The sequence below is a fragment of the Argopecten irradians genome, chromosome 11 (genome assembly GCF_041381155.1).
Source record: "Argopecten irradians isolate NY chromosome 11, Ai_NY, whole genome shotgun sequence".
Classification (NCBI taxonomy): Eukaryota; Metazoa; Mollusca; class Bivalvia; order Pectinida; family Pectinidae; genus Argopecten; species Argopecten irradians.
In genome coordinates, this window is record NC_091144.1 from 41,185,252 (window position 1) to 41,202,270 (window position 17,019).

A 17,019-nucleotide genomic window follows, 5' to 3' on the forward strand; every position below is an offset into this window, starting at 1 on the left:
GTCATTCATTTGAACAAACTTGGTAGCCCTTCATCCCAGCATGCTGCATGCCCAATATGAGTATCCTGGGCCTTTTGGTTCTTGAAAAGAAGTCTTTTAAAAATTTAAGCCTATTTGACCCCTGTGACCTTCAAAGAAAATCAAGGTCATTGATTTGAACAAACTTGATAGCCCTTCATCCCAGCATGTGACAGGCCCAATATCAGGTCTCTAGGCCTCTTAGTAATTCACAGAAGTTGTTTAAAGGATTTTTAGCCTATTTGACCCCTGTGACCTTCAATGAAGGTCAAGGTCATTCATTTGAACAAACTTGATAGCCCTTCATCCCAGCATACTGCATGCCCAATATGAGTATCCTGGGCCTTTCGGTTCTTGAGAAGAAGTTGTTTAAAGATTTTAGCCTATTTGACCCCTGTGACCTTGAATGAAGGTCAAGGTCATTCATTTGAACAAACTTGGTAGCCTTTCATCCCAGCATGCTACAGGCTAAATATCAGTACCCTGGGCTTTCTGGGTCTTGAGAAGAAGTTGTTTAAAGATTTTAGCCTTTTTGACCCCTGTGACCTTGAATGAAGGTCAAGGTCATTTATTTGAACAAACTTGGTAGCCCTTCATCCCAGCATGCTACAGGCCAAATATCAGTACCCTGGGCCTTTCGGTTATTGAGAAGAAGTCGTTTGAATGAAAAGTTTACGCACGGCAGACGGCGCACGACGACAGACGGTGCATGATGACACAAGGACATGGTTCTTAGTCAACACCTCACATTTATCATGTTTTCTTAAAAAAAGATCGAAATCAATACAACTGCAATCAAGCAAACAAATCACAACAAGAGGCCAAGGATGAAACCATCCTTTGGTCAAATTCTGACCAGTGTTTTTAAGAAGTCAATTATGTGAATTGTTGATGGATGCATGCTGGACGCCACCATATGACACTGGAAAGGTTAGAGGTCACACACCACATTGATGTAAGCATCTTAACCACAAAATATAAATCTCATTAGAAATCAGTCCCTTAGTAAATACTATAGTTTATAAAGAGCTTGGGTTACAATGTACATTGTAATGGTAAATATTAATAATGTTTGGCAGGGACATGTGGTTCAGGGGTCTGACATTATACCACTATAGTCATCAGCCCTGGATCATAGTGTAATACACATCCAAATCAAAATAAACAATTGAAGACATCTCCTAGGGATCAGATCAATAATCTCTGTAAAACAGAGGTCAAGCATTAAAACTATTGTAATCTAAATACAAATAATGCATTTATAACTTCAATTGCACACAGAAATACAAACTAACTACCTAATTATTGTACTACAGGAAGATTTAAAACCTGTCAGCCTTGTATAGCAGTCACATTATATAAATATAGAAAAAAAAATGTTCTAAGAAGTAAAAATAAATATGTCCCAACAATGTAACATGATTATGTAATCATGTGTTTTAGTGGTAATATAATTTCAGCAAATAAAAGATCTTCTTAGACTACTATGTTTTTGTACTGTTTCCTACCTTGTCAGGGAGTATAAAATTACTATTTATGATACATGGAGAAATCAAAATACCTGATTCCATAGTGTCACCTTGTCCCCATTATATGTGTCTAGGTGCTATTATATCTATATATATTATGATTTATTCTTGCATTTTTCCTCGCTTTAGTAAAAGCTGACTCATCCTCGATACTCAGGGGTTCTGATCACCTACAATCTCTACACCCCTGGACTATCTCATAGTAAAATTGAAGGCAGTTCAGGGGAACTTCAAAGCCACACATTCAACCACAGTGTACTGTACGACACTTTGATTGTACATCAAAAGATTAAAATTACCTGTTCTGTTGCCCCCAGTTTTACTATGAGATAGTCCAGGGGTGTAGAGATTATAAGTGATCTGAACCCCTGGAGTATCAAGGATGAAGCTGATTTCACTGGCCTTTGATCCATCGAATCAAAAATATTAAATGGGCTTCAAACAATGAATAAATATCGTTAATATAATCCGCCTTTCTACAAAGTGTACGAAATGCACTTTTTCATAATGGCCTTCAAATTGGTCATTTCCTAATTTTGTGTACAAAATGTTTTACAAGCAATATACATGTACATATATATTAAAGTACAATTTTTTGCCACATATTGTATATGACAAATTGCTACCAAATGAGATATTAATTTTTGAAAATCACAAAAACTCTTTGATAATTGTAATTGAAACAAGACTGAAACCTCACCAGAAAATAGCCTTAAAGATATCTTAATGATAACTGAATAGCAATGACAAAATAGTCCAAGCAGCTAGAGGCACATACCGGTAGGTCAAATATCAAAAGAGGCGATGAACAACATTATAGGTGATATTTAACAATGTTAGGGTCGACAAGGCATCAGTAACTAAGGGCAGATAACTGCTGACACCCAGTATCTGTAGCACTATCGGGCTGGCTCTTTGTAAGAATACAAGTTTATCAGGTTCAGCAATATTTCTACACAATTTGAAATTAATTTCATGTAACACATAAACAAACACATTCTCTGAGAATTCTTAAATGTATATCTCAATAAACGTTCTTGGTGAATTAAAATCATGATTGAAAAAAATTCACAATCCCCTGAAAATTGTCTAAGTGATCATGACCAAGGGCCTGGCCATAGGTTTTGTAAACAATAAATCCCAGAAAAAGTGGATTAACAACTATGATCCAAACATTCAACTGATATTACAAAAATATGTTATGTAATATAACATTTATCATCAAATATTTCATGTTTATATTCTAAATACATAAATAGTTTTAGCTTCAATTACAATACAATTACCCAACATACAGTTTAGATATCTGCAGTTTGTTGTCATTATATTGACAAGTTCAATGAAGGGGAGCACTCGACACAAAATGGTCATGTCTCATCACGGCTACTAATGAAGAGGAGCACTGGACACAAAATGGTCATGTCACATGGCTACTGACTAGTACATTATCTATCACAGATCTCTCACAGATAAAATTGTCATATGTCAAACATAATCTGTCTTTTATTCAGAATAATCTGTTCGTGTGGTAGGGTTTTAATAGTTGCATGGTAATATTAAATGTTAGAATTAAAATGTACACTTTCACCAACTAATCAAACAGATTCCCCATTTCTCCACAGTACGTCATGATCACTATAACAACAGATCACCAACGGGAAGTAAGGGCAGACTACTCTGAATAATAAAAAGACACAATGAAACTATTTTTTTTTTCAAATCCAACTGCAAAATCAAAATCAACCATGAAGCAAATGCATAAATATGCTAGTATTAATTAATATTGAGGCAGGTAGAATTGTATAAAAACATAATTTTATCAAAAATATCACATAGGTTTATGATATGGTGAAGTGAAATGTTTGGGCTAAAATTATTATTCGTGTAAATGTTTGGCAGGTAAAATTATTATTCTTGTATTTTAATAAGTTTGGCAATAAAGCAAGTAATACATACAAATGTTGGTAATACATACAAATGTTGGTAATACATACAAATGTTGGTAATACATACAAATGTTGGTAATACATACAAATGTTGGTAATACATACAAATGTTGGTAATACATACAAATGTTGGTGATACATACAAATGTTGGCTCACTTTTTTCAATTTCAATAATGAATGCTGGCACATGTTAAAATTACTTTATAAAACAGAATGGGTTTTTTTTCAGTTAAAACAAAATTTTCCTAGAATAGAAAAAAACTCTTAAGAGAATTTAATCACATGTTATGATTTTCTTTATTTAAAAAAAAATATGCAACTTAATATAATATTCTACCTTATAAATGCATCTTTATGGTATTCTGTATTTGTGAGAGTATTCCCTAAAACGAACTTGAGAAAACCAAAATTCACCATTCAATATTTATCATGTGTTAGCTAGCTAACAAAAACTTAATAACCACAGTATTGGCTATATAAAAGATTAACAATGTGTTAGCTAACAAAACATTTTGGCTTTAGATAAAGAATTGCCAATGAAGAGATGTGTTATGGTTATCCTCCAAGAAACCTCCAGCTTTGTCTTTATCAACAAGTGTCAGGAAGTAAACAGCAGGCTACTAAACAGTCTTTGGTATTGCTAGACATCATCTTGGATATTATCATGAGAAATCTTAGTGACTCAAATGTTTGCATTGTAAAACCCATGACACTTTCCTGATCAGAGCGTCTCAAAGTCTGTAGGGAATCCAAGGAACAGCCATGATCAGGGTCTCGTAAATGCTTGTACTGGACCAGACAACATTCCTTAAATCACCCCATGTTGAGTTACATTCTGTAGCTGTGCACAAACATCGGGATCAAACTGGTATGACTGAAAAATAAAATAATTTTTATATACACTGTAGATAAAAATATCACTTCAATGTCTTAGCTAGGTTATAATATTTACATAAAAACAAAAACCAGAATGATCTGTGAAACTAATTGCTTTAAATTATACCTAAAATATCCACTGAAATGTTGATTAATAAATCAAAAGCATAAATGAAGATTTTTTGACGAAAGCTGAATTTCTTTTTCAAATTTAAAAAAAAAAAAGAAAAAAAAAAAAAAGATTTCTCTTGCATAATTACATTGGGTTTTTCCTGGATAGAAAATGGTAAAAGGTGTCTGACATTCTACCACTAGACTTCCACCTCTTGGTTGTGCTGGCTGAGTGGTTAAGGTGTCTGACATTCTACCACTAGACTTCCACCTCTGGGTTGTGGTGGCTGGGTGGTTAAGGTGTCTGACATTCTACCACTAGACCTCCACCTCTCGGTTGTGGTGACTGAGTGGTTAAGGTGTCTGACATTCTACCACTAGACTTCCACTTCTGGGTTGTGGTGGCTGAGTGGTTAAGGTGTCTGACATTCTACCACTAGACCTCTACCTCTAGGTTGTGTTGACTGAGTGGTTAAGGTGTCTGACATTCTACCACTAGACCTTCACCTCTCGGTTGTGGTGACTGAGTGGTTAAGGTGTCTGACATTCTACCACTAGACTTCCACCTCTGGGTGGTGGTGGCTGAGTGGTTAAGTGTGTCTGACATTCTACTACTAGACCTCCACCTCTCGGTTGTGGTGACTGAGTGGTTAAGGTGTCTGACATTCTACCACTAGACTTCCACCTCTGGGTGGTGGTGGCTGAGTGGTTAAGGTGTCTGACATTCTACCACTAGACCTCCACCTCTGGGTTGTGGTGACTGAGTGGTTAAGGTGTCTGACATTCTACCACTAGACCTCCACCTCTGGGTTGTGGTGACTGAGTGGTTAAGGTGTCTGACATTCTACCACTAGACTTCCACCTCTGGGTGGTGGTGGCTGAGTGGTTAAGGTGTCTGACATTCTACCACTAGACCTCCACCTCTGGGTTGTGGTGACTGAGTGGTTAAGGTGTCTGACATTCTACCACTAGACTTCCACCTCTGGTTTGTGGTGGCTGAGTGGTTAAGGTGTCTGACATTCTACCACTAGACCTCCACCTCTGGGTTGTGGTGACTGAGTGGTTAAGGTGTCTGACATTCTACCACTAGACCTCCACCTCTGGGTTGTGGTGACTGAGTGGTTAAGGTGTGGTTAGGCCAGGCAGACGATCCATTATGACATCATGTAAACAACTACCGTGGTATGTGACATCAAGCCAGGCAGACGATCCATTACGACATCATGTAAACAACTACTGTGGTATGTGACATCAAGCCAGGCAGACGATCCATTACGACATCATGTAAACAACTACTGTGGTATGTGACATCAAGCCAGGCAGACGATCCATTATGACATCATGTAAACAACTACTGTGGTATGTGACATCAAGCCAGGCAGACAATCCATTACGACATCATGTAAACAACTACCGTGGTATGTGACATCAAGCCAGGCAGACAATCCATTATGACATCATGTAAACAACTACTGTGGTATGTGACATCAAGCCAGGCAGACAAGCCATTATGACATCATGTAAACAACTTACTGTGGTATGTGACATCAAGGCAGGCAGGACAATCCATTACGATATCATGTAAACAACTGTGGTATGTGACATCAAGCCAGGCAGACGATCCATTACGACATCATGTAAACAACTACCGTGGTATGTGACATCAAGGCAGGCAGACAATCCATTACGACATCATGTAAACAACTACCGTGGTATGTGACATCAAGCCAGGCAGACAATCCATTACGACATCATGTAAACAACTACCGTGGTATGTGACATCAAGCCAGGCAGACAATCCATTACGACATCATGTAAACAACTACCGTGGTATGTGACATCAAGCCAGGCAGACGATCCATTACGACATCATGTAAACAACTACCGTGGTATGTGACATCAAGCCAGGCAGACAATCCATTACGACATCATGTAAACAACTACTGTGGTATGTGACATCAAGCCAGGCAGACAATCCATTATGATATCATCATGTAAACAACTACTGTGGTATGTGACATCAAGCCAGGCAGAAAATCCATTCCGACACCATGTAAACAACTACTGTGGTAAGTGACATCAAGCCAGGCAGAAAATCCATAACGACACCATGTAAACAACTACCATGGTATGTGACATCAAGCCAGGCAGATAATCCATTACGACACCATGTAAACAACTCCGTGGTATGTGACATCAAGCCAGGCAGACAATCCATTACGATATCATCATGTAAACAACTACCGTGGTATGTGACATCAAGCCAGGCAGACGATCCATTACGACACCATGTAAACAACTCCGTGGTATGTGACATCAAGCCAGGCAGACAATCCATTATGACATCATGTAAACAACTACTGTGGTTTGTGACTTCAAGGCAGGCAGACGATCCATTACGACATCATGTAAACAACTACTGTGGTATGTGACATCAAGGCAGGCAGACAATCCATTACGATATCATGTAAACAACTACCGTAGTATGTGACATCAAGGCAGGCAGACAATCCATTACGACATCATGTAAACAACTACCGTGGTATGTGACATCAAGGCAGGCAGACGATCCATTACGACATCATGTAAACAACTACCGTGGTATGTGACATCAAGCCAGGCAGACAATCCTTTACGACATCATGTAAACAACTACCATGGTATGTGACATCAAGGCAGGCAGACGATCCATTACGATATCATCATGTGCAAAAATTACTGTGGTAGCATACACAGCCAGGCAGAAATCCATTACGACACATCATGTAAACAACTACGTGGTATGTGACATCAAGCCAGGCAGACAATCCATTAGATAGACATCATGTAAACAACTACTGTGGTATGTGACATCAAGCCAGGCAGACAATCCATTACGACATCATGTAAACAACTACCGTGGTATGTGACATCAAGCCAGGCAGACAATCCATTGTAAAACAACTACCGTGGTATGTGACATCAAGCCAGGCAGACAATCCATTACGACATCATGTAAACAACTACCGTGGTATGTGACATCAAGCCAGGCAGACAATCCATTACGACATCATCATGTAAACAACTACCGTGGTATGTGACATCAAGCCAGGCAGACAATCCATTACGACATCATCATGTAAACAACTACTGTGGTATGTGACATCAAGCCAGGCAGACAATCCATTATGACATCATGTAAACAACTACTGTGGTATGTGACATCAAGCCAGGCAGACAATCCATTACGACATCATCATGTAAACAACAACCGTGTTATGTGACATCAAGCCAGGCAGACAATCCATTACGACATCATGTAAACAACAACTGTGTTATGTGACATCAAGCCAGGCAGACAATCCATTACGACATCATCATGTAAACAACAACCGTGTATGTGACATCAAGCCAGGCAGACAAGCCATTACGACATCATCATGTAAACAACTACTGTGGTATGTGACATCAAGCCAGGCAGACAATCCATTACGACATCATCATGTAAACAACTACTGTGGTATGTGACATCAAGCCAGGCAGACATCCATTACGACATCATCATGTAAACAACTACTGTGGTATGTGACATCAAGCCAGGCAGACAATCCATTACATCATCATGTAAACAACTACTGTGGTATGTGACATCAAGCCAGGCAGACAATCCATTACGATATCATCATGTAAACAACTACTGTGGTATGTGACATCAAGCCAGGCAGACAATCCATTACGACATCATCATGTAAACAACTACTGTGGTATGTGACATCAAGCCAGGCAGACAATCCATTACGACATCATGTAAACAACACGTGGTATGTGACATCAAGCAGGCAGATCCATTACGAATCATGTAAACACTACTGGTATGTGACATCAAGCCAGGCAGACAACATTTAGAATCATCATGTAAACAACTACTGTGGTATGTGACATCAAGCCAGGCAGACAATCCATTACGACATCATCATGTAAACAACTACTGTGGTATGTGACATCAAGCCAGGCAGACAATCCATTACGACATCATCATGTAAACAACTACTGTGGTATGTGACATCAAGCCAGGCAGACAATCCATTACGACATCATCATGTAAACAACTACTGTGGTATGTGACATCAAGCCAGGCAGACAATCCATTACGATCATCATGTAAACAACTACTGTGGTATGTGACATCAAGCCAGGCAGACAATCCATTACGACATCATCATGTAAACAACTACCGTGGTATGTGACATCAAGCCAGGCAGACAATCCATTACGACATCATGTAAACAACAACTGTGTTATGTGACATCAAGAGACAAAAAGTAACATCAGGACATTGTCGCTGTTTCATGTTGCAGTGCTTTGAATTGTAGGTATGTGATAAAACAATCTAATTTTTTTTAAACTCTTGCTAAAACAAAAACTTGTTTAATTTGTTTAATTATATCTCATAATAAATGTTTACCTTAGAGTAGTATTTTTTAGCTTCACTTTTATCTTGCTTCACGCCGTGTCCCTCCTCTAGACAGCGGGCATAATAGAAACAGCCCGTGCTTATGCCTCTTCTGATATAGTTAGGTAGGCACTCCGTCTCCTTGGCAATTTGATCAACATCATTAAATTGGGACACTCTGAAATGGTTTTTCAAATTACAAATTACAATGTAAGAAAATATCTCAGCATGTTTCTGAATTTTAACAAGAAATTAAATTACTATTTCTTCATACATTTTGTAGACAAGAATAGGGAAAAATATATGGAAGAAACAAACAGTGCGGTTTTATTGAATACTGAAGTTGTGTTGAATACTAGGGTTGTATTGAATACTGTGGTTGTATTGAATACTGCGATTGTATGGAATACATTTTATGGTCCTGTCCTTATCCCAAAATTTACATTCATGTGTTGGACATTGAAGCGTCATGCTGTCTCAGTTACAACACTGATCCTAGTATGGCTTAATTTGGTCAAATTCATCGAGTGTGACCAATCAACCGTATCAGTGTTACCTGACTGCTCCATTGTTTTCGGTGAATTTCTCGTTAATTAAACCTATTGTTTACACAGGTGTGACATGTGCTAATCATTTTAAAACAAGAGTATAACGGTAAGATCTGCGACTTAAAACATTTTGATTTAAGCTTACTGTTATGATTTACACAGAAGACGTGACGGAAAAATAAATTTTAAATTCAATAAGATCTATATGAAGTAAATAACAATAACACATATGCATCACAATGTATTATCGAACATTGACTCTATTTTTGATAGATACAAGCTGCCTTTAAAATCTCTGCAAAACATTGTACAGGTAAAGTGTGTCATGTTTTCTATTAAGATTGTTTTATTTTCTTTGTAAAATATATATATGTTATCTATTTAAGATTGTTTTCTCGTGTAATTCTTAAATACATATCCTATAAGCATCGAAGGCAACTCAAACTGATATACATATATTACATTGTATATGACCATTGATACAAACACGGTTGGACGAACTATCGGGTAAGTCAAATATTTTGCCTGGTCCCGTCGACTTGGACGTATCTGTGTTTTACTATTACAATAGAAATGTAGGTCAGGTAGCCTTACCTTGCAGCCAGATCGGACGCCTTCGTGTACAATTTTCGTCGGTAGTATTGGGCGACAAGGTTTCCCATGGCGTACACATTACCTCGTTCGGCTGCCTCTTTTAGACACACGTTAGCTGCATCAGGGCTAGCTTTAACCCCTATACCGTATTCATACATGATCCCTAGGGCTCCTGTTGGAACAAAACCCTCATGTACTGCACACTTTAGATATAGAGGATAAAGGACACAGATTGTAATAAATCTGTTACTAATATATTATCCATCATTTTGACAACATTACATATTTATCATACCTTGTGACTCTAAACTCCCGTTTCCACATGCCTCCGAATGCCAGAAGAAAGCTTTCTCCAGATCTTTTGTATCTTCCCGAGAATAAAACATTCCCAGAGCAGTTTGGGCTTTGACACTACCGCTTGGGTTTCCGTCATCTGCAGCCATCAACCAGTACCTATTAACAACATTGACAAATAGTATTTTTTCTCTATAAAATCAGGAGCAGATGAATTAGTATTTTTGTTCAGTTACAAAAGTTCCTTACTTTACACCATTACCACCATTGAAAAATTTGAGCTTCTTATTTTACTTCAAAATAAAAATATTTAAGATAATTAATTTTGTCTCAAAAAAAGTCTATGACACTATGCCCTATATGTAATGAAGTACATGTACTTGATTGTGCATCCAACAAAAGCAAACTAAATTATTCAATACTATATTTTATGTTAATAAGACATACATTTACACTGAGTATGACACCAATTACCTGTATTTTTCAAATGATGAGTATCGTTTATGCTCTGCCGTGGATGGGCTTCTTCAATATTTATTTTTTATATAGATTCAGGGACAGCAAAATAATAAAGCAAAGTGTGACTTTTATATAACGTTTAGAAGAAAGAAAGGAGTTATTTCAACAGTGACACTACCTCTCCGCCTGCTCATCAGACTGTCGGTTGACTCCGTAACCCTGGAAGTAGGCTCTGCCAATATCAAACTGGGCCGCCTTTACCAAGTGTTTTGCATGTTTAGCTTTAGAAGATTCCACCTTTTGAAGATATTCCATGGCTAACTTCTGCTTGTCAGTTAAAGGAAAGAGGCGCTATCATTAGGGGTGTAACATCGGTCTATTGTTAAATTTTGTATGTATGACTTTGTTTATGTCAAACATTGATGTTAATATTTTTTAATTTCATCATGGAATGAATGAAATTTTGTTTGCTAACTGTGCCAATTCTCAAGTTGGCAAACTGTGCCGATTCTCAAGTTTGATAACAAAATTTACTAGAAGTTCATAACCAGATGAAATATTTTTCAAAAAATGACATCAATGCTCATAATTATTTTTTCAGATAAAGCAAAATATGTACGTTAAAGCATAAGATTCCATTAATTTTCCAATATCCAGGTTTTTGCGTCATTCTCAGACTTTTCTTCATAGAGGTTCGAAGAAAAAGAATAGTCCAATTAGAAAGTCAAGATTTAGTATGAAAACAAAGTAAAAATAATTATGTATATATATAGTAAAATCTCTTTAACTCGAACTGCAGGAGACCTAGATATACTGTTAATAATTCAGCACTGACAATAAAATCAATGGCTTTTTGTGTTTTTTTTTTGACATATTGATAAAAATTTGGTCAAAAAGTAAAGGAACCTACCGTATCAGCCTGTCCACCCACTCCATCGTATAACATGACAGCCAACATAAACAAAGCCTGGAAGTCCATGTCCTTTGCTCTCTCAAAATAGACCCTCGCTTTATCGTAAATTCCCTTTCAACAAAAACAAGATGCTTGATGACAAACTTAGAAAAATTTACAAATAGTGTATCAATCATGTTTGTGTTTCAATCAGATGGACTCTATTTCTCAGCGAAACAATGTCAAAAAATATATTTGAAACATTTCTTGTATCTTTAAATTCAAACACACAAATATCTTATTTATGGATTTAGTGGAATAGATTTTTTGTTATGGAGATATCACACAACAAGAGGCCCAATGGGCCTTAATGGTCTTAAAACTAAAAAATGTTAAACTAATTTTTTTTCACAACAAGGTGAATACCTGTTCATAATAAAACAATGCCAGCTGGAAATAAGCTCGCTTGTCACCATTTTTTATCCTTTCAAGCAAAATGTTTTCCACTTTTTCCATTAATTCATTTTCCGTCAGTGCATTAAATCCCGGAGTGTCGCGTGTCTCCTGCTTCAAGTCATTCAGTATGCTGTTTTCCTTGGACAGTACAGTCTCCTTCTCTGCTGGGAAGTCTGATGGCATCTGCATCTTGACTTATATCACAGGACTACCTTTATAGATCTAGGGAAGGAAGAGCAATAATTAGAAACAGCATAAGGAAAACAATAAAGAGTCCAATATGATCATCTGTCACCAAAATAAAACATTAAAGAACTGTTTTTATTTAGACATAAATTTTAAACTTCAGACGCACCATTTTAGAAAGTTTTGAAATGATATTGATAATGTATGATTCCCTTAAAAAATAATAATAATAACTTTATCTAAATGTTGATGTCTCACTACAGCTAAGGGCTCATCTCCCATAGACACAAAGCATTATCAAAAATCTTAATATTTATATCACTTAAGAACATACAAAAAAAATAAAAAAAAAAATGTATATGTATATCAACTATTATAAGTAAAAAAGAACCATGTCCATGTGATGGTTTCGATATACATAAAAAGAAAACACAACTATTATATATATTGCTACAAATCAAGGTAAACCAATCAATTAATGTAAAAATAAATGCATTACACAATAGGACAGGATCATACTTCTATTGTCTACAACATTTAAACACTTTCCATTTACATTTGCAATCAATTCAATTCGCCCTTTCAATCATCTTGTTTAATATTCTGTCTTTGCATATTACAGAGTTAGCTCCCTTGCGAGTAGGTATCGATTGTTACGTCATTATTTTGTGAGCGCAATTCATTTTGTTTTCTCCGAAAATTATGACGTTGCGCTCACAAACACATGACATCACAATCAATACCTACCCGCAAGGGCAGATAACTCTGTAATATACTAATACAGAATTGAACTGGATCAAGTGTGGTGGAGTACTAGAGCTGTAGCGACACACTTTCTTGGCCGGCAATTTCAGAGTTACCGAGTACTCCAGAACAGCTAATCAGCTTTTTCATTAGTTCTGTATGAAGCTTTCGGAGGAAGAAGGTGTCTTGTGAGGCTGACCTTAGACTATAGGAACACCTGGATGAGACTGGTGTAAATAATATTGATATGTAATCAGGGGCCTTTCTATAATTTGGTTTATATATTAGCATACATAATTATGTAGTATTTAACGTAGACCGTCCCTTCTGTGACGTCATACGTTTGTTACGTCGCTATCCGAATCCCGGCAAACGTATTTTATTTCTCCGTACCCATCTTTTACAACTCGCTTCTGAAATCGGCATTTGAACAAGTATTTCGTCTAGAACCTTTTCGAGTGTTTACTTGAAGTGTATCAATATAAAGGTGTGCCAATCGGTAAAAACTAACAAGGGTAGATGAATAACATAAAACGTTGAAAAGTGCTACAGATTCGCCAATTTTTTTAACATTTTCAGACCAAAATTTAAGGGGTTGTAGGAAGCAAATCGGTCATAATTTGAAAAATAATGCGGTGAGGTATACTTTTTATTGGCTTTTCGTATTGCAAATAAGCCAGTCTTCATGGAAATTCTAAAAAATTGATTTTTCTTTTTTTTTTTTTTAGATCATTTTTTCAGAAAAAAAGAAAACATTACTATTTTTATGCAATTTTTCACTAAAATTGGATCCGGACTTAATTTTAAAATAACGATATTTCGTTTTATTGTGGAAAACCCAGCTTATTGGATATAGTAATGAATTCTATATCACCTACTGAAGGTATGAACATATTACAGGTATATTATTTATATGTTAAAGGCCCACTACCTTTCCTAAACGGCTTTTAATTTTTAAAATGGGAATGTAAAACAAGATCGATACTTTTGTAGAGTCTTAAGAATTATTAACTTACCGTTAATACTACATTTATCATCACCTTCTGAACGATTTGATTAAAATAAATAACATATTTGTTTTCATAACGCGGGTCGTATTATGTTTCCCGCCGTCGTCCTACTGCGCCAGACGGCAAAACAGCGACTTGACTCTCCACTGTTTTCATATGTTATGCAGGAAATCTTGCATATGCTTGGTGTCGTAACCTTATTTTAGGTCATCCGTATGCATTTTCTGATATTATTAATGTTTTTTAAGAAACTTTTATATTTTGCTCCGGAAATGTAATGAGCCTTTAAAGATGCTCCACCGCCAACAGAGTATAAATGGTATTCATCATTTGAACAATAATCGGTGTTTAATCGTGTATATATATGTCTAGTTAACACAAAAAATAATATAAAATAATTTGTTTTGCATTTGGTGCATGCATAATCAGTATTTCATTCCATATAGGATATAGTGCCACGGAATTTTTTCGGGATGCAATTAATTATTTTTCATATTTTTAACTTGAAGTAAAATCAAAAGCTCAAACTTTTCAATGGTGGTAATAATGTAAAGAAAGTAACTTTTGTAACTGAAGAAAAATACTAAATCGTCTGCCTCTGTTTTTGATAGTGAAAAAATACCATTTGTCGGCGGTGGAGCATCTTTAAGGGATGCTACAGGGAGGAAATATTATTCATTTAAAAATCCTTAAAATCCGGATTATTAAGTCATTTGTACATATCTTTAAGCAACCCTGGAAGAAAAATTAACCCGGTGACATATGATTTTTATGCGGTTTTTGTGATCAGGGTATACCTAAAATCAAAATATCAAAAAATGAACGAAATCCATGAGAGGAAACCAGAAGGGACGGTCTACCTTAATTCTATACTCAAAAGTTAATATTTTGAGTTCATTAAACATTTCCATAGATGTTGCAAGAGGTGGTTTTAATTTAGAATTATTCTCTCTGTCTGATTTTGAATTTTATCACTTGTTTAATTTATCTGTTCTTTAGTAAATAATTTCCCCAGACAACAGATGCATAGTCAAGAATTGGTGAGGTATCAAATGTATAAGGAGTGGTTTGTACATAGTGTTAAACATGGTCCTTGTCACATAGCTGATGGAGTATGCTTGTTTGGCTCAGTTGGTAGAGTCGTAGCTTTTCACACCGGAGACCTGGATTCGATTCCTGGTCTTGGCAATCAGCAGGAATCATATGTATTTTCCCTGTTTTACATAAGCATAATAATACAATTCAGCATCTTTTGACAATATTAGGTATTTATTAAAGGAAGGTTTCGCCCAACCAAATAAACATTTTTTTGTAAAATCCCGATAAACGGGAGAAAATGTGAAAACAACATATCAAAAATACCTCAATTTAATTTCTTAATGCGTATGAGATGGAACAAATGTATCTTGAATACAAAATTGAAGGAAATCCTTGATTTATTACGATCGTCAGGCTGACAGGATTGTATGCAAATTAAGCTGCGATTGATTGTGTTGTCGAAGTTTCGCGCATGCGCATTGTTACGCACTAAAAGTAAAGAAAATGGCTGAATGAAAGCGTGTGAGAAAAAAAATGTATCAGAATCAGCATCAAAGAGTAGGAAATTAGAATGGAATCGGTAGCACACTAGGATATATATCTAGGGAATGAAACTCAGAGATGGCATGTAGTAATAGAAAAAACAGAAGCCACATCTTCAGCGGAACCTGCCCGGATTCTGTTTGGACTGTGTTGCACGTGGCGAGTTAAATTTCTACACATATATATATGCCAGCGCACATACAGCAGCGGAATAACTACATGTATGTTTGATGTACTAAGCTAGAGATCGTATGTAAGTAACTTGAAGTGTTATAGATTTTATGACATGTATAAACAATCCATCGTACTTCGATTTGTTATTGTTGTTTTTGACTAAATATGCCATGGCAAGACTGTCACTTCTATCTGACATTTTGTTGCACGCTTCCATTTGTTGATGCGACCTCGTTTTGGAAAAAAAAAATGTCATGTTCTATGTAAAGCTTGAATTCGCCCTATTTTTAGAGGAGTATTTTCCTGGTCAAGCTAGGCAACTGACCACCCATATTGTTCGCTGTATGCATCGAAAATGATCTGAAGATTATATTTATGTACAGGATAAATTTCAATTTCGTAAACTTTATATTTCATTGGGCGAAACCTACCTTTAATTTTCTGAGGAGAGCTATTCTTTCTAAGCAACTAATTAGGCCTAGCTTTGCCAAAATTATCAATCATAATAAGGTAAAAACGGTATAAAGCTAGTACCTGGTTTATTAATAATCCTAAATAAAAGGTCAAAATATTCAATAAATTTTAATTTTCATTACACTACAGTACAGTATATTTGATAACAGTAATGATCTAATTTCTACATTTAATTTCATTAATGGCCTACATTTCGAACAGGATCTAGGCCCTACCAATAATTCATAAATCGTTTACACACACTGGTTACAGTGTACCAATTGCAATATATCACAGCAAGGATTTAGAAGTGAGACTTATATTTTCAGAAGAAAAGTTTTGACAGTTGTGATATAGACAAGTTAAAGAAGGTGCTGAACTCCCCGGTCCCGACAACTAATCAGTGAAATTTATACATAGATTATGAATAGATACACACACCAAGAAATATATACAAGTCTTCACCCGTTAGGGCGGCAGGACAGAGCTACATGTTCATGTAAACCATTCCGGTGTCCATCTGAGCTTGCCAGGACTTCATCAGAGAGTCTTTTGTACCTTGACGACAAAGGTCATGACCCAATACATGGTAGTGCCGGAGTAAATAAATTTTGATAAAAAATATTTATAACGGTGAATTTCAAATAAATAAACCATGTAAGCTTATGTTATAACAATATTACAAAATTTCTTTTTTTTCTGTTTCTTTTCTTTA

The 17,019-nt window shown here is 36.1% G+C and overlaps 1 protein-coding gene across 1 annotated transcript; it reads right to left on the bottom strand.

Moving 5' to 3' along the window:
- Positions 1 to 3,767: 3,767 nt before the first annotated feature.
- On the bottom strand, positions 3,768 to 16,886 carry LOC138335590 (LRP2-binding protein-like). Its single transcript, XM_069284751.1, has 8 exons — positions 16,744 to 16,886; positions 12,127 to 12,378; positions 11,719 to 11,832; positions 10,987 to 11,132; positions 10,351 to 10,508; positions 10,056 to 10,227; positions 8,926 to 9,091; positions 3,768 to 4,368 (listed from the first exon to the last, which is right to left on the bottom strand). Exons 2-8 carry the CDS (start codon positions 12,343 to 12,345, stop codon positions 4,303 to 4,305), a joined length of 1,041 nt encoding a protein of 346 aa, XP_069140852.1. The 5' UTR covers positions 12,346 to 12,378; positions 16,744 to 16,886; the 3' UTR covers positions 3,768 to 4,302.
- Positions 16,887 to 17,019: the final 133 nt, after the last annotated feature.